We start from the raw sequence: 19536 nt of genomic DNA, 5'->3' as shown, positions 1-19536 counted from the left end.
TTACTTCATGTAAAGGAACTCTTGTGTTTTTATCATGATGCTTATTTTAGTTTGAAGTGTTCTGAGAACTGATGCATTTAGCACTATATCATCTGTAAACAGCATCTCTAGATGGTCACATTTGTCATTTAGCAAGTATTTATAATTTTTTGTTTTAGACATTGATAAGTCAAAGAAGTAATTCTTGTTCTCTTGAAGTTTACATTTTATTAGTGGGGATTAGTGCATGTGTGTATATATATATATATTCAGATAAAGTACATGAAGAATAAATACTAAATAGACATAATGTATTTGGAAGTTGCATTCAGGATAGACATTATAGGAGGTGGTTTTGAAAAGGGAGAAATTCTTTGAAGTATAAGTGAGAAGAAAATACACTCCAAGTATGAGGAGTTAGCTAATACAAAGATACAAAGATGGCCTTAGAATGCCACGTGTGAAGAAAAAGGATGCAATCCATTTGGCAAGACATGGAGCAGTCCAGAGCTAAGGTGTAAGAGAGTAGGGGAATAGAGAAAAGGGAATTGTGGAGATGGAAATGAAAAGATTTGGCAACTGACTATATGAGGTGAGAATAAAAAGTGAAGAATAATATGGAAGTCACACATCTGAGAAATTGGAAGAATGATACTTTCCCTGCCAGAAAGCAGATCAAATCTAGTTATCTCAAGGGAGTCTGATGAAATTCACATAAAATCACTGAGGTGAAATTACTTAAGATTATACTGTATGAAAAATTAGTTGTTGAGTACTTGTAAGAAATGTGAAAGGAAATGATTTGAAATTAGAGAAAAACAATGGAGCCTAATAAGTTTTTAAGACACTTAAGAATAAAAAAGAATAATTGTATGTGAGACTCTGATATATACTTTTCCCTCAAACTTATATTAAATTTAACATGATAGCATTAATGCTGTTTAATTGCTTCCATCCACTCCTAAATGGTTTTCTGTTCTCTTGTCTGTGTTTTAAAGATGTTTCATTTGTGTTCTTTTTTTCTGTCCCCTTATGCCTCTCCCCCCAAAAAAATTATATATTCTTTGACTTCTGCCAAGACAGGACAGTATACTCTTTGATCAGCTTTACCAAGTCATGAGTAATCAGTCAGAATTCTTTTCCTTTAACTATATTGTAATTATATAAATTGTTTGGATTCTCCTTATTTCACTCTACAGCAGTTCATTCAAGTCTTACCAGATTTCTCAGAATCCATCCCCTTTGTCGTTCCTTGTGTCAAGATGATCTCCTCTGTAATATATCATTATTTGTTTATGCATTTTCCAATTGATGGGTGCCATTTTGTTTCCAGTTCTTTCCTACAATAAAAGGAATGTTTGGACAGATCAGTCCTTTTTTTTTGGCTTTCTTTGATCCCTTTTTTGGGGTATGACTAATAGTGGTATTGGTAGGTTAGAGGGCATGAAGAGTTTAGTGATATTTTTTGCAGAATAGTTGAGTCATTTTACAGCTTCACTAATGTTAACATTCCTATCCTCCCACAAGCCATTTGACATTTGTCATTTTATACTTTGTCATCTTTTGCCAATCTGAATGAGGTGGAATCTCAGAGTGGCTTTATTTTTTTGCATTTCCTTTATTATTAGTCATTTGTAGCTTTTAAAATATGCTTGTTGAGAGCTTTCTCTTCTCTCCCTCCTCCTTTCTCTTCCTCCCCATTCCTCCCCAGCTTTGACTGTTTGCTTACTATCTTTGTTCTTGTATATTGGTATGAATACGTTATAGGCCATTTATAAATGAACGAGAAATCTGTTACAGGGAGACTTTCTCCTGCAGTTAAATGTTTCTTCAAAGGAGAACTGTGTGTATTTTAATTTTTTTGTAAAATTCAAAAACTGTGTGTATAAAACTTTTTCAATTTTATCAATATTATGTATTTTATTTTTCATTAACTTCATTTTCCCATTTAGTCAATAGCTCTTGCCCTCTTCAGGTTATGAAAATTACAGCCTTCCGATTTGTCCATGATGTTAACCCTTTATATCTCTCTCAGATATATGCAGTTGAAGCTTGTTGTGATAGAATTTGAGATATTCTTAAAAATCTAATGTCTCCCACATTTCCTCAACAATTTTTCTTGAGTATTGAGCTTTGATGTGGTGAAAGGAGGGTTTCACTTTATTCTGGATCTATGTACTCAAATAAGTGTTTCTTTTATTAAATTTTCTGTTTTTTAATCTGTACCATTGCTTTGAATTTTAGTTTTTAATCTGGCACTAGTACCATGCCATTCTCCCCATCTTCACAGTCCCCATGACTTTAATATTGGGAGAGGCTCCGGAAGGCAATCCACCATCTTGTTCCTCACACAAGCCAGCACCTCCTGTTCTTTGAGTTTTAATTGGTCATCCCCCATGCGCGAAGGAGCTCTCTTGCTTTCTCTGCTTCCTGGTTTCCATGGATTTCTTCAAATTTCAGCTAAAATGCCATTTTCTCTTAATCTTTCTTTGCCTCCCTCAATACTTATGTCTTTTCTCAGAGATTATTTCCCTTTAACTCTTTATATACTTAAAAAATTATTTATTTTTAAAATACACATTGGTTTAATGTGTTTATGAATTATATTGGGAGAGAAAAATCAGAACAAAAGGAAAAAATCATGGGAGAGGGGAAAAACAAAACAGAAAAAGGAAGTGAGCATAAAATATGTTGATTTACATTCAGTCTCCATAGTTCTTTTTCTGAATACAGATGGCATTTTCTGTCCCAAGTCTATCGGGATTGCTTCGAATCACTGAACTGCTGAGAAGAGTCAAGTCTTTGATGAAAAATTGATCATCACACATTTTTGCTGTTATTGTGTACAATGTATTCCTGGTTCTGCTTGTTTCACTCAACATCAGTTCATGTAAATCTTTCCAGGCCTTTCTAAAATCAACTTGTTCATCATTTTTTATAGAACAATAATATTCCATTACTTTTTTATACTTTGTATCTAATAGTAGTTTCTAGGTTGTTTTTAATAATAGAATGTAAGCTCCTCGAGGCCAGGGATTGTTTCTGTCTTTGTACCTTCTGGTGCGTTTTGTTATTTTGTTTCATTCTATGAATTAGTAATAACTCTTTGGTAGTTTAGTAAGATACTTAAAACTATAAATTATTCTTGTTCTAATTTTTAACATTTTCACAGTTTAACTATGAATAGTTTATTTTTATAAAGTATTTTATAATTATGTTCATGATTCCTGTGGGGATATTGATAGTTGGACTCCTTGATATATTATACAGACTGATTGTAGTAAGTAGACTCAATTTCATCACTTGTAAAATGAGGATGCTAATTACAGAGTTTTTGTGAGGATTAAGAGAGATAATATGTGTGAAACACTTTTTTAAGGTATGAAGCCTTAAATTAACTATTTATTTAAATTCTCCGTTTCTTTTTTTTTAAACCTGAGCATTTTATGTTTTTGAAAAAATTCAGGTGTTTCATTTAAGTTAGTTTTTTGACATACAATTGGACATAATATTTTGTTGTACATTTCTTTATTTTTTTCTCCTCTGACGTGAATTTCCTTTTTGGAGTTTCCTTTTGGTAGTTTGGTTTTTCTTGGTTAGTAGTTTTATTACCTTAAAAATTTATAGTTTTTTAAAATTAGTTTGATTTAAAAATTTTTTTCTCTTCAATTTTTATTATTTCTATTTTCATGGTTATTTTGGTTTTCTATGTATATACTTTTATTTTCCCTTTCCCCAATTGCATGCCCTATTCATTTATCTTTTTTTTTTTAAAAAAATATTTTGTAGTTAAAAGTATTTGGAGAGAGATGTTTTCTTCTGTTTTGTACGTTGTCACATTCTCGTGATTTTCTTTAATGAAATTGTTGTTGTTTGCCCATGACATACAAGTAAATTGAATTTAAGTGGGGAACAACTGTGCAAAGGTCATCAGCCTAATTTTCTCCTCCAGAGTCATCTGGATCCAGTGGCCAAATAGAGATCAGGATAATTGGAAATGGCTTTGGATGCAGTGGGAGTCCCTGGCCTTTTCAAGCTAATGTCTTTGCCAGGTCGCAGTATAACTCAAACAATCAATGATTAAAGCTAGGTAAGAAATGAGGCAGAGCATGGCCTTTATGGAACTTGGCTGAAGACTGACCTACTGTGAATCAGTCAATGAGAGCCAGAGTCAATGGGGTTTAAAGCCTGGTCCCAACCTGGAAATCACAGTAAAATCTCAAGAGGTTTCAGTGATCAAATCAAGTCTCACCTAAAACCTCTTCTTATAGAGGAAGACAGCTTTTCTAATTTTCCCTTAATTCTAGTGCCTTCTCCCTGTTAATTATTTCCAGTTTTTCCTGTATTGAGCTTGTTGATGCAGAATTACATGCATATTGTTTTCCCTATTAGCCTTTGACTTCTTTGAATATAGAGACTCCTTTGCCTTTGTCCCTCCCAGCACTTAGCACATGATGACTGACATTCTGTGATTGGTTCTTGAGCTCCATATTGTTTGAGTACTTTCCATTTATTTTGGATTCCATCTTTGTGTTTACTATTTCTGAGATTCTGTATTTATTATGCAGAAGTTGATTCACAAGGTCAGTTTTTTAAGGTGACATGTATGATCCAGAAGTATTTATACTGCTTTTGTTTCTGATTTTATAATTCCTCGGTATATAACATTTGCGTTTTCTCAAATTCTCTTTAGCCTTTTAATTTTGTTCTTGCCCATCTTTTTGTTATTCATCTATTTCACTTTTTTTTCCTGTAATTCGATTACTTTTCCTTTAAGCGTGTAGCTTCTATGCAGCTCAGTACATGTATTGATATTTATTTACATTTTCTTTAAACATAATGCAGTTTCCTTGATTTTAACAATATAGTATTTCAGATGTTTGAAAACTCTCAGACACTTCCTGTCTGAACCTTCTCTAGATTGAACTTCCTTAGTTTTTTTTTTTTTTCCCATCATGTGTTCTGTCAAATAAGCTCCCACTTGTTGATATACTTCCTAAAATGAGGTTCCCTAAACCACACATGTTTCTCAGAATTTAGCCTGACTGTGAAAGAATCTTATATTGCCTTTCTTATTCCAGATATTGTAGAATCTGGAGCCCTAGCTTGCAATGGATCAGGTTTTTTCCCCTTTAACTTATCTTGAGATAGCTCTACTGTCTTATATTAGTACGACTCAGGGGAAAACACATTTTTATAATATTTATCTGTTACAGTTTGTTACTTAAATCCATTGTTTTAGAGTGTGGAAATCATTTGGATCCCAGAGCTGTCATTCTCTGTATTATCGATTTCATGGCATCTGCAAATTTTGTAATTATTGCATCTCTGTCTTCATCTAAAACTTTAAATAAATATGTTGAATAAATTTGAAATTCACCTAAATATAGTTAAATATTGTCCACATTTTTCCAAAGTGTTCATAAGGATATTGCAAGAATTGTCAAATGCTTTGCAGAAAGAAATAGGTATATCTTGCTGCTGGTATTTCCCTGATTTAATAACCTAAAAATCCCCCAAAGGAAATGAGGTTAGGCTAGAGTGGCTCGATGAAACTGTATTTTCTGGTAGTGACACTTGTTCCCTCTTCAAATGTTTACAAACTACTCCTTCAATAAGATGTTCTACATTCACTTGCCAGGAATTGATGTTAAAGGTAATCAGTCCATTCTTAGAAGAATCTACCATCTTCCCCTTTTTGGAAAGTGGAACTTTTTCTGCTGCCTGTCCTGTAGAACTTTTGTTTTCCATGTTTTTCCCAAGATCAGGGACAGTTATTTAGCTCTCAAATTCAAAAGTTGCTTTAATATACTGGCATGTTGATCTGGGCTGTTGTCTTAATACAGTTACCTGCCATTACTTCCATTATTCCTATATGTCCTAAAATCCTGATTTGATTTAGTTAGTTAGTTGTTTATTGGCCTTTTTAGCCAGCTTTCGTCATCAGAATCATTTTATCTTTGTGTCCTCAGATTTTTATTCTGGAAGACTTTGAGAATATTTGGAAAGTTGGTCTTTCTGTGCAGGCTTCCTTGAAATTATATTTTCCCAAAGGCTATATCATGTCTTTGTAGAGTTTATACCTCATGGTCCCCTTATTATAGAACTCCTCCCGAAGTCCCACCATTTCTGTTTGTCAACCAATCCTTTTATTATTTTTTCCTTTTCCCTGGGTAAGCCTTTCATCTGACCTATGAACTTATTGAGAGAAACTCTAATAATAACCCTAAAAAGGAAGTGAATGATGATGGAATGATTTTGCTTAAGTAACTTTTTTTTGCTAAAACCACTTCCTTTTCTGTAGTCGTATATTCAGCCATTAAAGCCGTGTGTGAAAATCCGTATTCCTGTACTTGAGGGAAATACTGTGGTGGGATATAAAAGCAGACATGAGGAAATTACCTTGTGTGCAAGGCTTTTTCTCATTTAACTTCAAGAAAATACCCATCCCTTGTGAAAATAGTCCTGGTTTGTAATAGCTATCGGCTAATATACACTTCCTGAGAATTACAGGATGATACAGTTTTAGGTAGAAACTGGCATTTGATATCTTACTAGGGAAGTAAAAAGTTAATAAAAGAATCCTGCTAACTTAATCACTCATAGTAATGGGGAAAAGAGAACAAATGAGTAAAGTACTGATGGAAAGCATTTGTATAATGCTTTAGCTTGGAAGATGCTTTCTTGAGCATTTTAGGAGGTAGGTGCCCTTAATATTCTCATTTAACTAAACAGGTTTAGAGATGTTAGATAATTTTTTGGTGGTCACACAACTTGAAACATTAAACTCGTGTCGTGATTTCAAGGCCCCGATTTTTTCCATTGTACCACCTAGATGTCTTTCTCAGAAGGGCCTGGGTCTGTAGAACTTGGTGGGGAGAGATGGGAAAGACAAAAGCTTTTGAAATCAATATTTCATTGAGGGTCAATGCCCTCTATTTGGTTTTGTGTTATTGCTTCCCTACTGCCTCTATCCATCCTGGCAAAATTAAGACCACACAGTGTCCTCTCTTCTTCTGGTCACAGATGTGTGTGTGTGCGTGTGTGTGTAGATAGATAAACATAAAATTTTTTTAGATGTTGAAAAGATTGCATAGTAGAAAACAGTACAAAGGAAAAATGAGGGGGTGGAGGGAAGGACATAGGGTCCTGGAATGGTTTAAAATGAATTTTTATCATTTGATTATTAATCCTATTAATTATTAATCCTGAAGCACTTTATCTTGATTTTTAACTGCCATAACTCTTTTCCCCTGCCTAAGAGTCATATTTATTCCTAATTCTTTTTCCCTGTACTGAAGCCTAATCCTGTCTGAGACAAGCTATATATAGGATGTTGTAATCGCCACTTTAACCCCAATGGTTCTTTTTGACTCACCTGTTAAATGAGATTTTTTTTTTTTTAAATTTAAACTTCTGTTGACTCTCCCTATTGACCTTTAATAAGAAAGCTTTTGGTTCTGAGTACAAAAAAACTCATCTCTAACTTGTGTTTCTGGCATTAGGGTTTATTTCCTTGTTAATCTAGAGGTTGCCCCTGCCCTCCTTTATCTTATTGTTTTTGTTCGATTCATCTCTCTGCCTGTGTGTCTCAACACGTCTTCCTCTCAGTGTATCCCAAATTGAGCTCCTCCACACTTTTCCTCCCTTTGAAACTTCTCTATTGTTGAGTAGTAGTACTCTAGGACCATCTTCCTAGGCCCCTTGGCTTGACTCCCCACTACCTCTTGCCAACTTGACCTGTAAGGTTTTCCCATTTGCCCCATCTCTACAATATGCCCCACTTTCTCCTCTGTATATAAGTATATAAAGTACAAACTGGAACAAATTATTTCATCTGAATATTTCCAGGTTCATTTGGTACTTGATGTAGAAATGAATGGATTTATCCCCAGATCCTTGGAGACTGGGCATGGATTCTCATGCCTCTTACCATAAGGCTTCCTGTCCTAGAATGACTTCATCTCTACCTATGATTCACTGAATTGAGATGATTTAGGGTCAGTGAGTATTGGTTGCTGAATCACTGGCTCAGATTTGGGGTGTGTATCCTCTCAGACAGTTTTCTTTTAAATCATAATTATAAAATAAATGCATGGAAATCACTTTATTATCTCTGTGTCTCCGTCTACACCCCCCTAAAAATGGTTAAAAAAGCCTTATGTCAAAGCACCAGATCTTGTACATTCTTATCTTTCTCAGTAGTTTCAGCCCTTCCCTGAATCTTTAATGAGTGGATACTGAGTAATATAATTGAGGAAGCTGAGTGTCTGTTTTTATTTTTCCTTTTTCACCAACTCATGCAGGTGTTAACGAACAGTGAAATGACCTAAATGAGGGAAGAGAAAGAGTTGACTGTTTTGAGTTATTTATAAATCTGCAAATGACAGGGGATTGCTTAGAATTATTTAGTGTGTGACCTTGCATTATAATTTTGTTGGTGCTTTTGAATAAGGTATTACCTAAGACAACCAGGGAGATCAAAGGGGTCCCATGAAGCTCTGTCTTGGGCTCTCTTCTCCTTCTGGACCACTTGATGATTCCATCTGCTCCATGTTTTCAGTAATCATTTCTCTGCTGATGATCCTCCAATCCTTTATCCCTCTGCTACATCTCCATTGACCGGCATATCCAATAGACATCTTACTCTCAATCTGTCTCAAACTGAGCTCCTCCACACTTTTCTCCCTTAGAAACTTCTCTGCATTGTACTGTAATAGTTCTATAGGGCCATCTTCCCAGTCCCCTTTGACTTGATTCCCCACTGCCTCTTGCCATCATATTCACACTGTTGCTAAAGCCTGCAAGAGTTTCCCCTTTGTCCCATCTCTACAAGATGCTCCCTTTTCTCCTCCGATACTGACACCACCCTTTATATAATATATATTTATATATATAAACTCTTTATATGGTATATAAAATATAAACAAACTTTGCATTGGAAGTTCATATTTTTCTCTTTTAATAATTACATTTATTGATTTTTTTTTTCTATCAAGGTCAAGTTTTGGATAGTCTCTTCTCAGATTCCTACTACCTAATTAAACTGTTCCTTTGTAAAAAAGAAAAACACATTAAGCAAAAACAGGGATAGCATCTGCCTATATACCAGATTCTGTCTTTGTTTTCCCTTATGTAATGTTCCCTTGAAAATCCCAGCAGACAATACAGAAGACGGAAAGTGCTATTGTTGGATTTGGGATTTATGAAGTGGTTTAAGTTTTCAAAATATTTTTCTTAAAATAATCCTGGCTTTCATCATATTAATGCTTTTATTATATCAGTGCTTTTATTCCCACTTTATAGTATTGATATTTTCATTTTCTAGAGGAGGAAATTGAGGTCTTGGGAGATTAAATGTCTTGCCCAAAGATTCATCTCTCTGCCTGTGTGTCTGATAGATGTCTTACTCTGCGTGTCCCACATTGAGCTCCTCCACATCCCCCCTCCCCTGAAACTTCTGTGCACTATAGTATAATTATACTGTAGGGCCATCTTCCTAGTCCTCTTGGCTTGACTCCCCACTAACTCTTGCCACCATCTTCAGTCTGTTACTAAGATCTATAAGATTTTCCCCTTTGCCCCATCTCTATAACATTCCCAAAGAGTTGAGAAGCTAAAGGATGGGGGCCGGAATGCGGCATCTCATGCAATCTTTCCAGTATATATCATGTTGCATCTCCCCATGGTCAATCTTGAGCTGTCTTGTCAAGGTACAAAAGAAGAATATAAATAAAGTATGGCAGATAAGAAAGTTATAATTTATAAAATGTTTTTTCATATTTAATAGAATAAATATTTTGTTTCTAGATTTTAGTCATTTCTGACTATATATCCAGCATCCTTATATGTGTGTTAGGAAGTTTTCTAAAAAACTATAAAGGAAAAGCAGTTGGTGTATGATTTTCTTAAAACGTTTGCAATACACTCTTGATGCATTCTACCCATTGGTCAAGTGGAGGGAAGTGTATTTCATCATCTCCAGGCCCGAGATTGGCTATTACACTCAGAGTTTGTTCTTTAATGTTTTGTTAATCTTCTTTCCCTGGTGCTCCTCTCTCTGTTTTTAATACTTTTCATGATTTGAATCTGTCCTATTCTTCCCTTCATTCAGTAGATAGTAATCTACTCACTTCATGTGTTGGGATGGGTGAGCATGTTCCCTTGTGGGATGGTTGAATGGAAGCCCTCAGAACTGGGGCCGCCATTGAACTTGCATCCTAGGCCATCATTGGCCTGACTTTGCCACTCACTGGACTTTGATGACCACAAGAGAGAATGATACTATTTTGACCAACTTTCCCTCACTTAAATCCAATTTACACAGGAGTTGAGCCAAATCCCTTTGAGGTTTTTGGGCCTCTTTGAAAGGACGGACCAACAATTCATGTGTCCCCTTTATTCAACTTCTCTCCAACGGAAAGAAGACCTACTTTCTTTCTACTCCCCCCACCCCCTTTTTTTCTTTTTGGCTGCCACAAAGTGTTGTTAGGAATATTTTGGTACATGTGAAGCCTTTCTTCCTATCTTAGACACCCTTCGGGGGATATGACTAGTAGTGGGATCTCACATTCGTTCAGATTCTTTCACAGAACAATTGGATCAGTTCACAGCTAGGGAGAAAGTTGTTCCGTGTTAGGGTAGCTTGGACAAAGGCCCAGAAGTAGCCCACGAGATTTTGCCACAAGACGTGAACTTGGTTGGAGTATGTGCTAAAGATGGAGGAATAATGGGAGATGAGAGTAGGTAGAATAACTGCATCATTCATTTCTTCACACCATAGCAAATTCACCTGTCATCTCGCACTGTACAGATAGCACCATCATATCGCAACTTTTTCTGTGGTTTTTTTTTTATTTTTTTAAATTTATTGCAAGTTGGCATAAAAAATTGAATGGGAATTTCTTGGAGATTTGCTGAAGTTGCAAATGACATGCAAAGGCAAGCAAATGACACGGAGCCTATGATCAAATACTTAACTCAGATTTTACAATAAGACACAGTAAATAGCCCATAAAAGAAAAAAAAAATTGGATGGGTAATTCCATCTGCAACCAGAGAGAGAATTATGGAGACTGAAATGTGGATTGAAGCATACTATTTTCACCTTTTTTTTTTCCTTCTGTTTTATTTTTTTCTTCTTTTTTCATGGTTTTCCCCTTTAGTTCTGATTTTTTTCTCATCCTACATGATTCATATGGAAATAGGTTAAAAATGAATATACATGTATAATAAAAAATTAAATAAAACAAAAATAAAAAATTTAGATGTTCTCTGATATGAAGGGCCAAAAAAGTGTAGGCAGATTTTCCAGATTGCTGGGGTGCCATACCCTTTACCCCCAGGATGTGGAAAGGATAACGGTAGAGCTCTAATTGTTGCACCATCCTTGCTTTTCTCTCCATTTTTGTCTGCACTGCCACCATGTTAATCTTCCACAATCAGCAAGCGTGTCAGGTACCAGTGCACACAAATTCAGATCTCCTTCTGGTAGTTATTTGATATCATTTACAAAACTAGCCTGTCCTACCTTTTTCATTGGAACTCCCATGGATGGCCCGCCCTTTAGACCAGCTTTTTTGATATTCCCCTGGTCTTACCTTGCATTTTGCTCCCTCTTTTTCTTCCCTTTCTTTCCCTTGATGTCTTTTCTAGTCCAAGCTTTGTGATTTGGAACCAGTTACTTGACCATGTTTCCCTGATTCTTCCTCTCTAAGTGAAAATAGTGAATTATATATATTCTGTTCTGTACGTAACCCTACCCATACTTTAAATGAGCCCAAACATGATTTTCTTTACAAAGTCTTCTCTTGCCCTTAGAAAAGTGATCTCTTTTACCTCAAAATTCCCATGAAATGTTATGGAAATTTCAAAGGACTAATCATAAATTTCCTGGCATTATGATTGTTTAGTCTATAGCATAGCACAGAACTAGTGCCTTATTAGAGACGTAGTACTTTAAAAACAAACAAAACAACTGTTGAAATCCTTAGTGCTCTTGATAGCAATGTGTTGTAGATTTAAGACCAACATCAAGAAGTTTGATTTTAATGGTTTATGTAATTGTCATTAAAAATTCATGACTGAGAAGATTCTAGGAGATAAAATGGACAATTTTGGTGATAGAAAAAATTTTTTAAGTTCTTCACAAACATCTCCATACAGTTCATATTAAAGGCAATTAAATTACTGGGATAAAAATCTCCACATCAGATTTCTTTGTTAATTGTCTCATACTCAAGTTATAAGAGGAAGTGATTCAAATTTGTACATCTAAGAGCCATTCTCCAATAGATAAATGTCAAAGGATACAGCCTGTGCCGGACTTCATTCCATTCTTTCTCAGGTAAAACCTTTGGCTGGAAAATTGTTTCACCCAATCTTTTGCAGGTTCGGCTGCTCCATCATTTATTTTAGGTCTTTGGAGAGGTTTGGGAGAGAGCTCAGGAGTCCCTGCCTTTTCTCCACCATCTTGGCTTTGCCCCCCAAGACTTATTTGTTTTATCACACCTCATCATTTGCCCAATATATCCCGGTTTCCTGTAAACAATGGACTTGAGAATAACCAAATTAAATAATTACTTTGAAATGGGTTAAAACACATGAGCTTCAGAAAGGTCTTTATAAGTCCATTTTATTCCCAATTTACTCAATTTTTACTGCAAAGCTTTAGGATTGGTTGAAAATTTCATGGTGCTCCACATGATCAAAGTTGTACTATTTCATTTTGGACTTTACTACTCCATCATCTCCCTTAGTTGCTGGCACATGTTAGAGTGTTTATTAAATTGAATTTGGTATGCATTAATTGAGAAAATATTCTAGTAAAATCTAGTCTGAATTCATTAATGTTTTAAAATAGTCTTAAAATTTATTAACTCTCAGCATCTATATGCACTTTAAAAATGGTAATATATATGTGGGCAAAATTTGGCCTGTAGAAGATAGTTTGTTTATGGATCTCCTTCAAAACTAATGATTCCAGGTTGGGAACCATTCATTAATGTAGTCAAGCCTCATTATATTTCAGAGAACTGAAGTGACATGCCCTACGTCATAAACCTCACGTACCAAAATGGAGAACTAATTTCAGGCTTTCTGGTTCATTGGATAGTAGTATTCATAGTTTTCTGCTGAGGGCTTGGCTCTGTAAATTATGATAGTTAAGACACAGCCTTTAAAAGGCTTCTTTTCAAAAAGTTGATATAATATAAATAATGAGACACTTTTGGGATATACTTAATAGCTAATGCATATATATATATATATATATATTTATAGATAACATATATAACAAAACATTATATATTATGCTAATATATGTCATGTATTATATATTAAAATAATATATATGATATATATCATGTCCTAACAGTATATAATACATGTAATGTTATATATTATATATAATCTGTATGACATATCATAATGTATAATATATATAATGTCATATGTATATTACATATAATTTGTATATGTAACATGATATATAACTTGTTTGCTTGTTGTTTCCTCCCATTATACTGTGAATTCCTTGAGACAAGGAACTGACTTTTACTTTTTTGTATCCTCATTGCTCAGCACATGTGGCACGTAGTAGGCCCTTAATGTTTCTTTCTTTGACTACACAAGGCCAAATAAGCAAAGTGCCCTAATGATGGAGAGGGGTATAATTGATCTTTATTCTGTAGTAAATTTTCACAAGCTAGAGGTTACATAAACCTTTCCCTTCCTAATCCTTGGGGATTGTGGGGCAAATAGGTTTAGCTGGATCTCTGATTTCGTTAATTTGGGTCATCTCTCCAGTTTTATCATTTATCATTACATAAGTGGCCTAAGGGTCAGGGAATATTTCATGGAGAAAGTGATGTTAGAATTGGACTTTAAAGAATAAGTATAGGAATTAAGTAATCCAAGTGAAGCAGGGATTGGATGTTTCAGTTGTATGGGATCCCATGGGCAAAGACCGGGGTTTTTTGGAACTTCTTTCTTGGATCCTTATGAATATATCTTCACTCCCCATTTCCTTGTTGACTATTCCGGTGGATCCGAGACTGTCTCATTGCTTTTGGAGGCCTATGCCTTTCAAAGATGACAATCAAAAGTATATTTGATTCATTCAATAGATGTCTCTAGATCAAAAGCTAATTTGGTCCCTAATTATTGCTTAATCCGCTATTTAATATTGGTTTAATGAACAGGTTTACTTCTGAGATCTGATCCATGGTGAACTTTAGATAAATTCTGAAGGGATTTGGCTAAATGGGGCTTGGGCCTTGAAGAATTGGGAGTGCCCATCCTTGGAGAAGGTGATGGGTATGGTTGTGGTTTTTTTTTTTTTTTTTTTTTTTTTGTTTGTTTGTTTGCTTTGTTTTGTTTTTTAATGATACTTCCAGCCTTTTAGGTGTGATTCAGGACTTCACCTGAAATGGACTGTTCTTTTTTTTCTTTCTTTCTTTTTTTTTTTTTTTTTTGCCTTTCTCGACTTCAGCCCTCTTCCTTGTCTAATTAAGGATCTGTGTGTATGCCCCTGTCTTTTTCAGACTCATCCTTGATTTTCAACTGGTTCTAAGGAAATGATAGCAACATCTCTACAAAGTCGGGGATCACCCATAGCACCAGGATTTCAGCTCAAAATGGTCATATCATGTTTAAAGAGGCAGTGCTCTCCATAGTGTGACTTTGGGACTGACCCACATGTCCATTTTATTCCAGGTGCCCTTACATGTTTTGCTGTAAATATTGGTATAAGGGATTTCCTCAATGGAAGTTATCTTCAGCAATGCAGTCACAGGGCTGGACTCAGATATTTTTTGTCTAAAACAAATATTGTCTAAGACCATTTTTTCCCTTCTGTGCTCTGCTATACATTAGTACTTAAGGTCTGGGTCTTCATTATGTGGGCGCTTCCCTTCCGGATGACAACCCCCACAGATCTCTGTAAATGGTTTGGGCTATTTCTTTCCTTTCCCCCTTTCCCCCTCAATCATTCCCTTAAGCTCAGCTTTGTGGTAGCAAGCCTTGCTGCCCTTAGCAGGGCCGGCCCTCAGATAACAGAGAGAAAAGTTCCTGCCAAGAATGTCCTGGAATCTTTTCTTGCTCTCAGCGTTACCTACTTTCCTGAGTTTGCTTTTGAAAACACAGGATTGCCTCTCGGCCGCAGGAATGTGAAAAGTAAGACTTTTTCAAGATCCATTTTGTAACAGAAGAAAATATGACCTGTGTTCCCGCGAAGGGCCCGGCCCGCGGTCCCCCCCCCCCCCCCCCCACGCACAAATAGGACGAATCCAGGTGTTTTACCCCCTTGTTTTACTTACTGAAACAGCAGCATGTTACTAGGTCTGATTTTCAGTATTTTTTTTTTTTATTCATTTCTTTTTAGATTTGAAACCTACTTATTTGGAAACTCTACGGTGCAGATCAGCTCCTTCTCTGAAACTGAGTTATACAGAGGATCCCGTGGGCAGCAGGAGTAGCCCTTGGTCCCCGTAGGGGTCAGCGGCAGGACTTTTCAGAGCCGGGACGGCCCCTGTCCACTTTGCCATTGGGTTAAGTTGTGAGAGCTCTCCAAGGTCACCTACCTTCTCATTTTAAAGGTGAGGAAACTGAGGCTTGAGATGGGTAAAGTGAATTAACTGAAGTTGCTGGTACTTGGTCCCTACTGTGTATTAGGTGTGTTAGGGCAGGAAGATTCTTGACCTTTTTATGTCATGGACCACCTCTGACAGTGTAGGGAAACCTATTGACTTGGTCCTCCTACCAATGTTTTAGAATGCACCAGTAAAATGTGCCCAATAGGAGTGCCAAGATAACCCTACAGTTATCAAAGGATTAAAAGCAGAAGAACCTCTGTGTTAGACCCCATACTGCATTCATGGTGACGAGCAGGAGGGAGATTGGAGGTGTGTGTATTTACCAAGTAAATAGTTTCCAACTATTTCAAGGGACTTTTTGGGGAAGAAGTATTGTGGTGATAGAAAAGTTTAATGTAAAATATATACAATTGTGTATATGTTGTGGGGCCCTTGGAAGGGAGTTCTGGGTCAGAAAACCACTGTCCCCTATTATGTTGTCCTTTAGAGAAAGTCGATTGTGTAAATCGTATTTTAAGTGAGCTCTCCTTGCTGAGGAAGCACTTTGCCCCTTTTTTTGACAGGCCGGAACCGGTGTGGAGCTGAGAATGTGGGGAGGAAGAGATTGATATGGCTCGGGTGCCGGGCTTGACTCCGAAGCGCTTTCCGCGGCCTGTGCCCTGGGATCAGTGATGAAGCCGCCATCATGTCCTCAGTCAGCGAAGTGCATCCCGACCTCCAGGAGCTGCTCACCAACATTAACTTGGAGCAGTACCTGGGCCGCTTCCAGGAGTCCGGCTACCGCTCGGTGAGGGACTGCGCCCACATTGACGACGGCGTTCTGCAGAAGATCGGGGTCCTTCCCACGGGCCACCGGAGGAGGATCCTCAAGCAGCTGGAGATGATCCTTTCCAAACTGCCCGAGGCGGCCGTCTACGCCAACGTCCGCAAGATCAAGAAGGATGCTCTGGGGCTGCGGGGGGGCCCGGCCCGGTGCCCCGGGGGGGACTCCTGGGCCGAGCGGGCCTGGGGTGGGAGCGCCGGCCCCGAGCCCGTGGCCAGCGGGAGCGCTATCTCCAAGGAAAACCGGCCGGCTCCGGAGTCGGCTGCTGCCCAGCAGAGCGATTGTCCTCCCGCAGAGGCCGCGTCCCCACAGAACTTGGAGGCTTGTCAAAATGCTGCCCTTGACGATGGGAATAGCGAGAATGCAGCTTTGGTTACAGAGAGGAATGTGGCCGGCGCGGAGGAGAAGGGGCCCAGAGAAGCCGCGGGGAGCTCGGGCCCGGCCGCCCCGCTTCCGAATCCGGAGCAGAGAGAGGCTCTTGGCCCCCCGGAGCCTCCTGGCTGCACCTCGGGGGGCGGGAAGGAGCCCGGGGCCTTATCAGCGCCCCCACCCCCGTCGCCCTTTTTTGAATTTACGGGAGAGATGATTGTAAATGAATTGTACGTCTCCTCAACACAGAACCTGGCCCCCATGAGGAGCCGCAGTAAATTGGTGTCCAGACCCTCCCGGTCCTTCATGCTGAGACACCGGCCTGTGCCGGAAATCCCCGGCACGTCCAGAGGAGCCGCTTCGGGCAGGTAAGGACCATCGCGGCCTCTGTGAAGCCTCGGTTTGTCCTTCCATAAAATGGGGCTGATACTCCCTGCACTGCCACCGGAGAGTGGTTGTGAAGAAGAAGAAGGGGCTGGTATGGAGGGCTCCCGGGATGTGGGAATTTCTGCCTTTGGCCGCGCAGGCCGGAACTCGGCGGTGAATGACCTTGGAAAGTTACTTAGATAATTTCATTTTCTGGGTCGGGGGAGGTTAGGAGGGGGCAGGGTTGCTGGCCAGATACGGGTATCTCTTATAGGTGGAAACTGAGGTTGGTTCTGTCTTTTACATCCTACGTGGTCTCTTGTGCTGGGGATGTTTTGTCAGCTTTAGAGTATTATTAGAGTTGTTGGAATCATTAATAAGAATAATCTCATTATTGATGAAATGGCCCTGAAAAATCTCTAAATACTTTCCCCATGGGGTCCAGGTTCCCGAAGGCCCCCAAATCCATCCAGTCACCCACCCTGCCTAGCCGGTGATTCCTCTCCAGAACCTCCTCGGCTTGTGTGACCTTGGAAAGTTCCTTAGCACGCCGAGGACTTAACACACGCCATTTTCTGGGGGGAGGCGGAGGGTTGCTGGCCACAGCCGGTGTCTTATCGATGGAAATCGAATCCGGATCTTTCTCTGGGGCGGTTCTGTCTTTTACGTCATATAGGGTCTCTTGTGTTGGAAACGCCTCGTCAGCTTTAGAGTAATGCACAATGGTGAGTTGTAGAATCATCCGTAAGAATGATTTCATTATTTATGAATTGGCCCTGAATAATCTGTGAATACTCTTTCCATGGGATCTATCTAAGTAATATATCCTGAAGGCCCCAAATCTGTCCAGTCACCCATCATGCCCAGCCAGTGATTTCTTTCCACACTTGTTTGTGGGCATCCATAGTGATGGGGGCAAATCTACAATTTCCATGAGTTTTCAGGTGGTATTTGGAAAAAAAAACCCAAAACAACATTGACCCATGCACTTGAGAAGCTGGGATTAGACTGCTCCGATTAAGATTGGATCATTTTAAAGGAATTTCAAAATCACTAATTGCACATTTCTTCTGCGTGATATTATTTTTACTTTCAAAGCATTTTTCCCCCTTAAAATTAACACAAACTGGCTTCTTAAGCAAAAGAAAAATGGTGATAGTCTTTAGAAACTGAAGATTTTTGGCATGCAGAGGCAGGTTGTTACAGCATCCTGAAAAGGATCTTATTGGAGCCAATTTTATGGTACCATATGAAATGCGTATTCTGGCCAGAAAAGTACAAGAGATATTAAATATCTTGGGCTCCTTAAAAAACAAAGAGGACAATTTTGTAGCAGATATATTTTGTTTCACTGGTTATATTGCATTTCACAAACTTGAAATTTTAAAAATGTTATCTGCTTACAAGTTGTACAGCATTTATTTTTTTTTTTTAAAGTCTTGGTATTTGGGTAATTTGGATCTTTAGGGAAAAAAGAGCATTGAAATGGAAATATAATCATGGGGCACAAACTGCATTACAGAAATATATCTAAGTAAATACTGAGCCAGCCACCTCCCTGACTGCTTTGATATAGTATTAAACATGGACTGTGCATCATATATATATATATATGTATATATATATATATATGTGTGTGTGTGTGTGTGTGTGTGTATGTCTGTTTTGTTTTTGTTTAGAGATTTTTTTAAAGCTTTTTATTTTCAAAATATATGCAAAAATAGTTGTCAGCATTATAAAACCTTATTCTAATATTTTTTCCCTCCCTTTCCACATTCCCTGCCTTAGACATCAAGTAATCAATAGATGTTAAATATGTGCAATTCTATATATATTTCCACAGTTAATATGCTGTACAAGAAAAATGAATTCAAAAAGAAAAAAAATGAGAAAGAACAGAAAGCAAGCAATATGTCTATGTTTCGATAAATACATTTCAATATAATTGTTTCCCTTGGTAATCTTACATATTTTATTTGATGAAGTTAATCACTTTCTGGGAACTGGACTGTAGGGTTCAGCAGTTTGGGGGGTTGCTACCCCAAAAGGCTGACAACTCTTGTTTTTAAGACCATAAGCTGCAGAATAGGGGCTATTCTATATTGGGAGGGGATGCTTGTTTACACTGGTAAAATCAGAGGTCTGGTTCGTTAAAAGCAGATTTTTAGAGAGAGATTCTTTTTAAAGGCTCTAACTAAACCAACATATTTCTGCAATTGGAGTCAGCGATTTAGCTTCATTTTATTTATGGATTTGTATGGAAATAGAAAATATGAATGTCCCAAATTGGTTTCTAACTTGGTTTAAATACTTCATTGGCCAGAACTCTGGAATTATAATTCAGATATTAGGCTTCCTGCCTTGGAGCCCAGGCTACTGTTCTGTGGTGTGACCTTGGAAGGCTAC

At 37.7% G+C, this 19536-nt stretch overlaps 1 protein-coding gene across 3 annotated transcripts in view; it reads left to right on the top strand.

The window, feature by feature from the left end:
• ARAP2 (ArfGAP with RhoGAP domain, ankyrin repeat and PH domain 2) overlaps nucleotides 1-19536 on the top strand; it is a 213718-nt gene that overhangs the window by 11832 nt on the left and 182350 nt on the right. For all 3 annotated transcript variants that reach the window (XM_031942783.1, XM_031942784.1, XM_031942782.1), the window contains exons 2-3: nucleotides 15362-15575; nucleotides 16136-17132. In XM_031942783.1, the coding sequence (XP_031798643.1) occupies nucleotides 16258-17132 (875 nt within the window). In that variant the 5' untranslated portion in view covers nucleotides 15362-15575; nucleotides 16136-16257. The remainder of the gene's footprint in view (nucleotides 1-15361; nucleotides 15576-16135; nucleotides 17133-19536) is intronic.

The sequence above is a fragment of the Sarcophilus harrisii genome, chromosome 6 (assembly GCF_902635505.1).
Source record: "Sarcophilus harrisii chromosome 6, mSarHar1.11, whole genome shotgun sequence".
NCBI classification, from domain to species: domain Eukaryota; kingdom Metazoa; phylum Chordata; class Mammalia; order Dasyuromorphia; family Dasyuridae; genus Sarcophilus; species Sarcophilus harrisii.
This window is presented reverse-complemented; position numbering and strand designations above follow the sequence as displayed.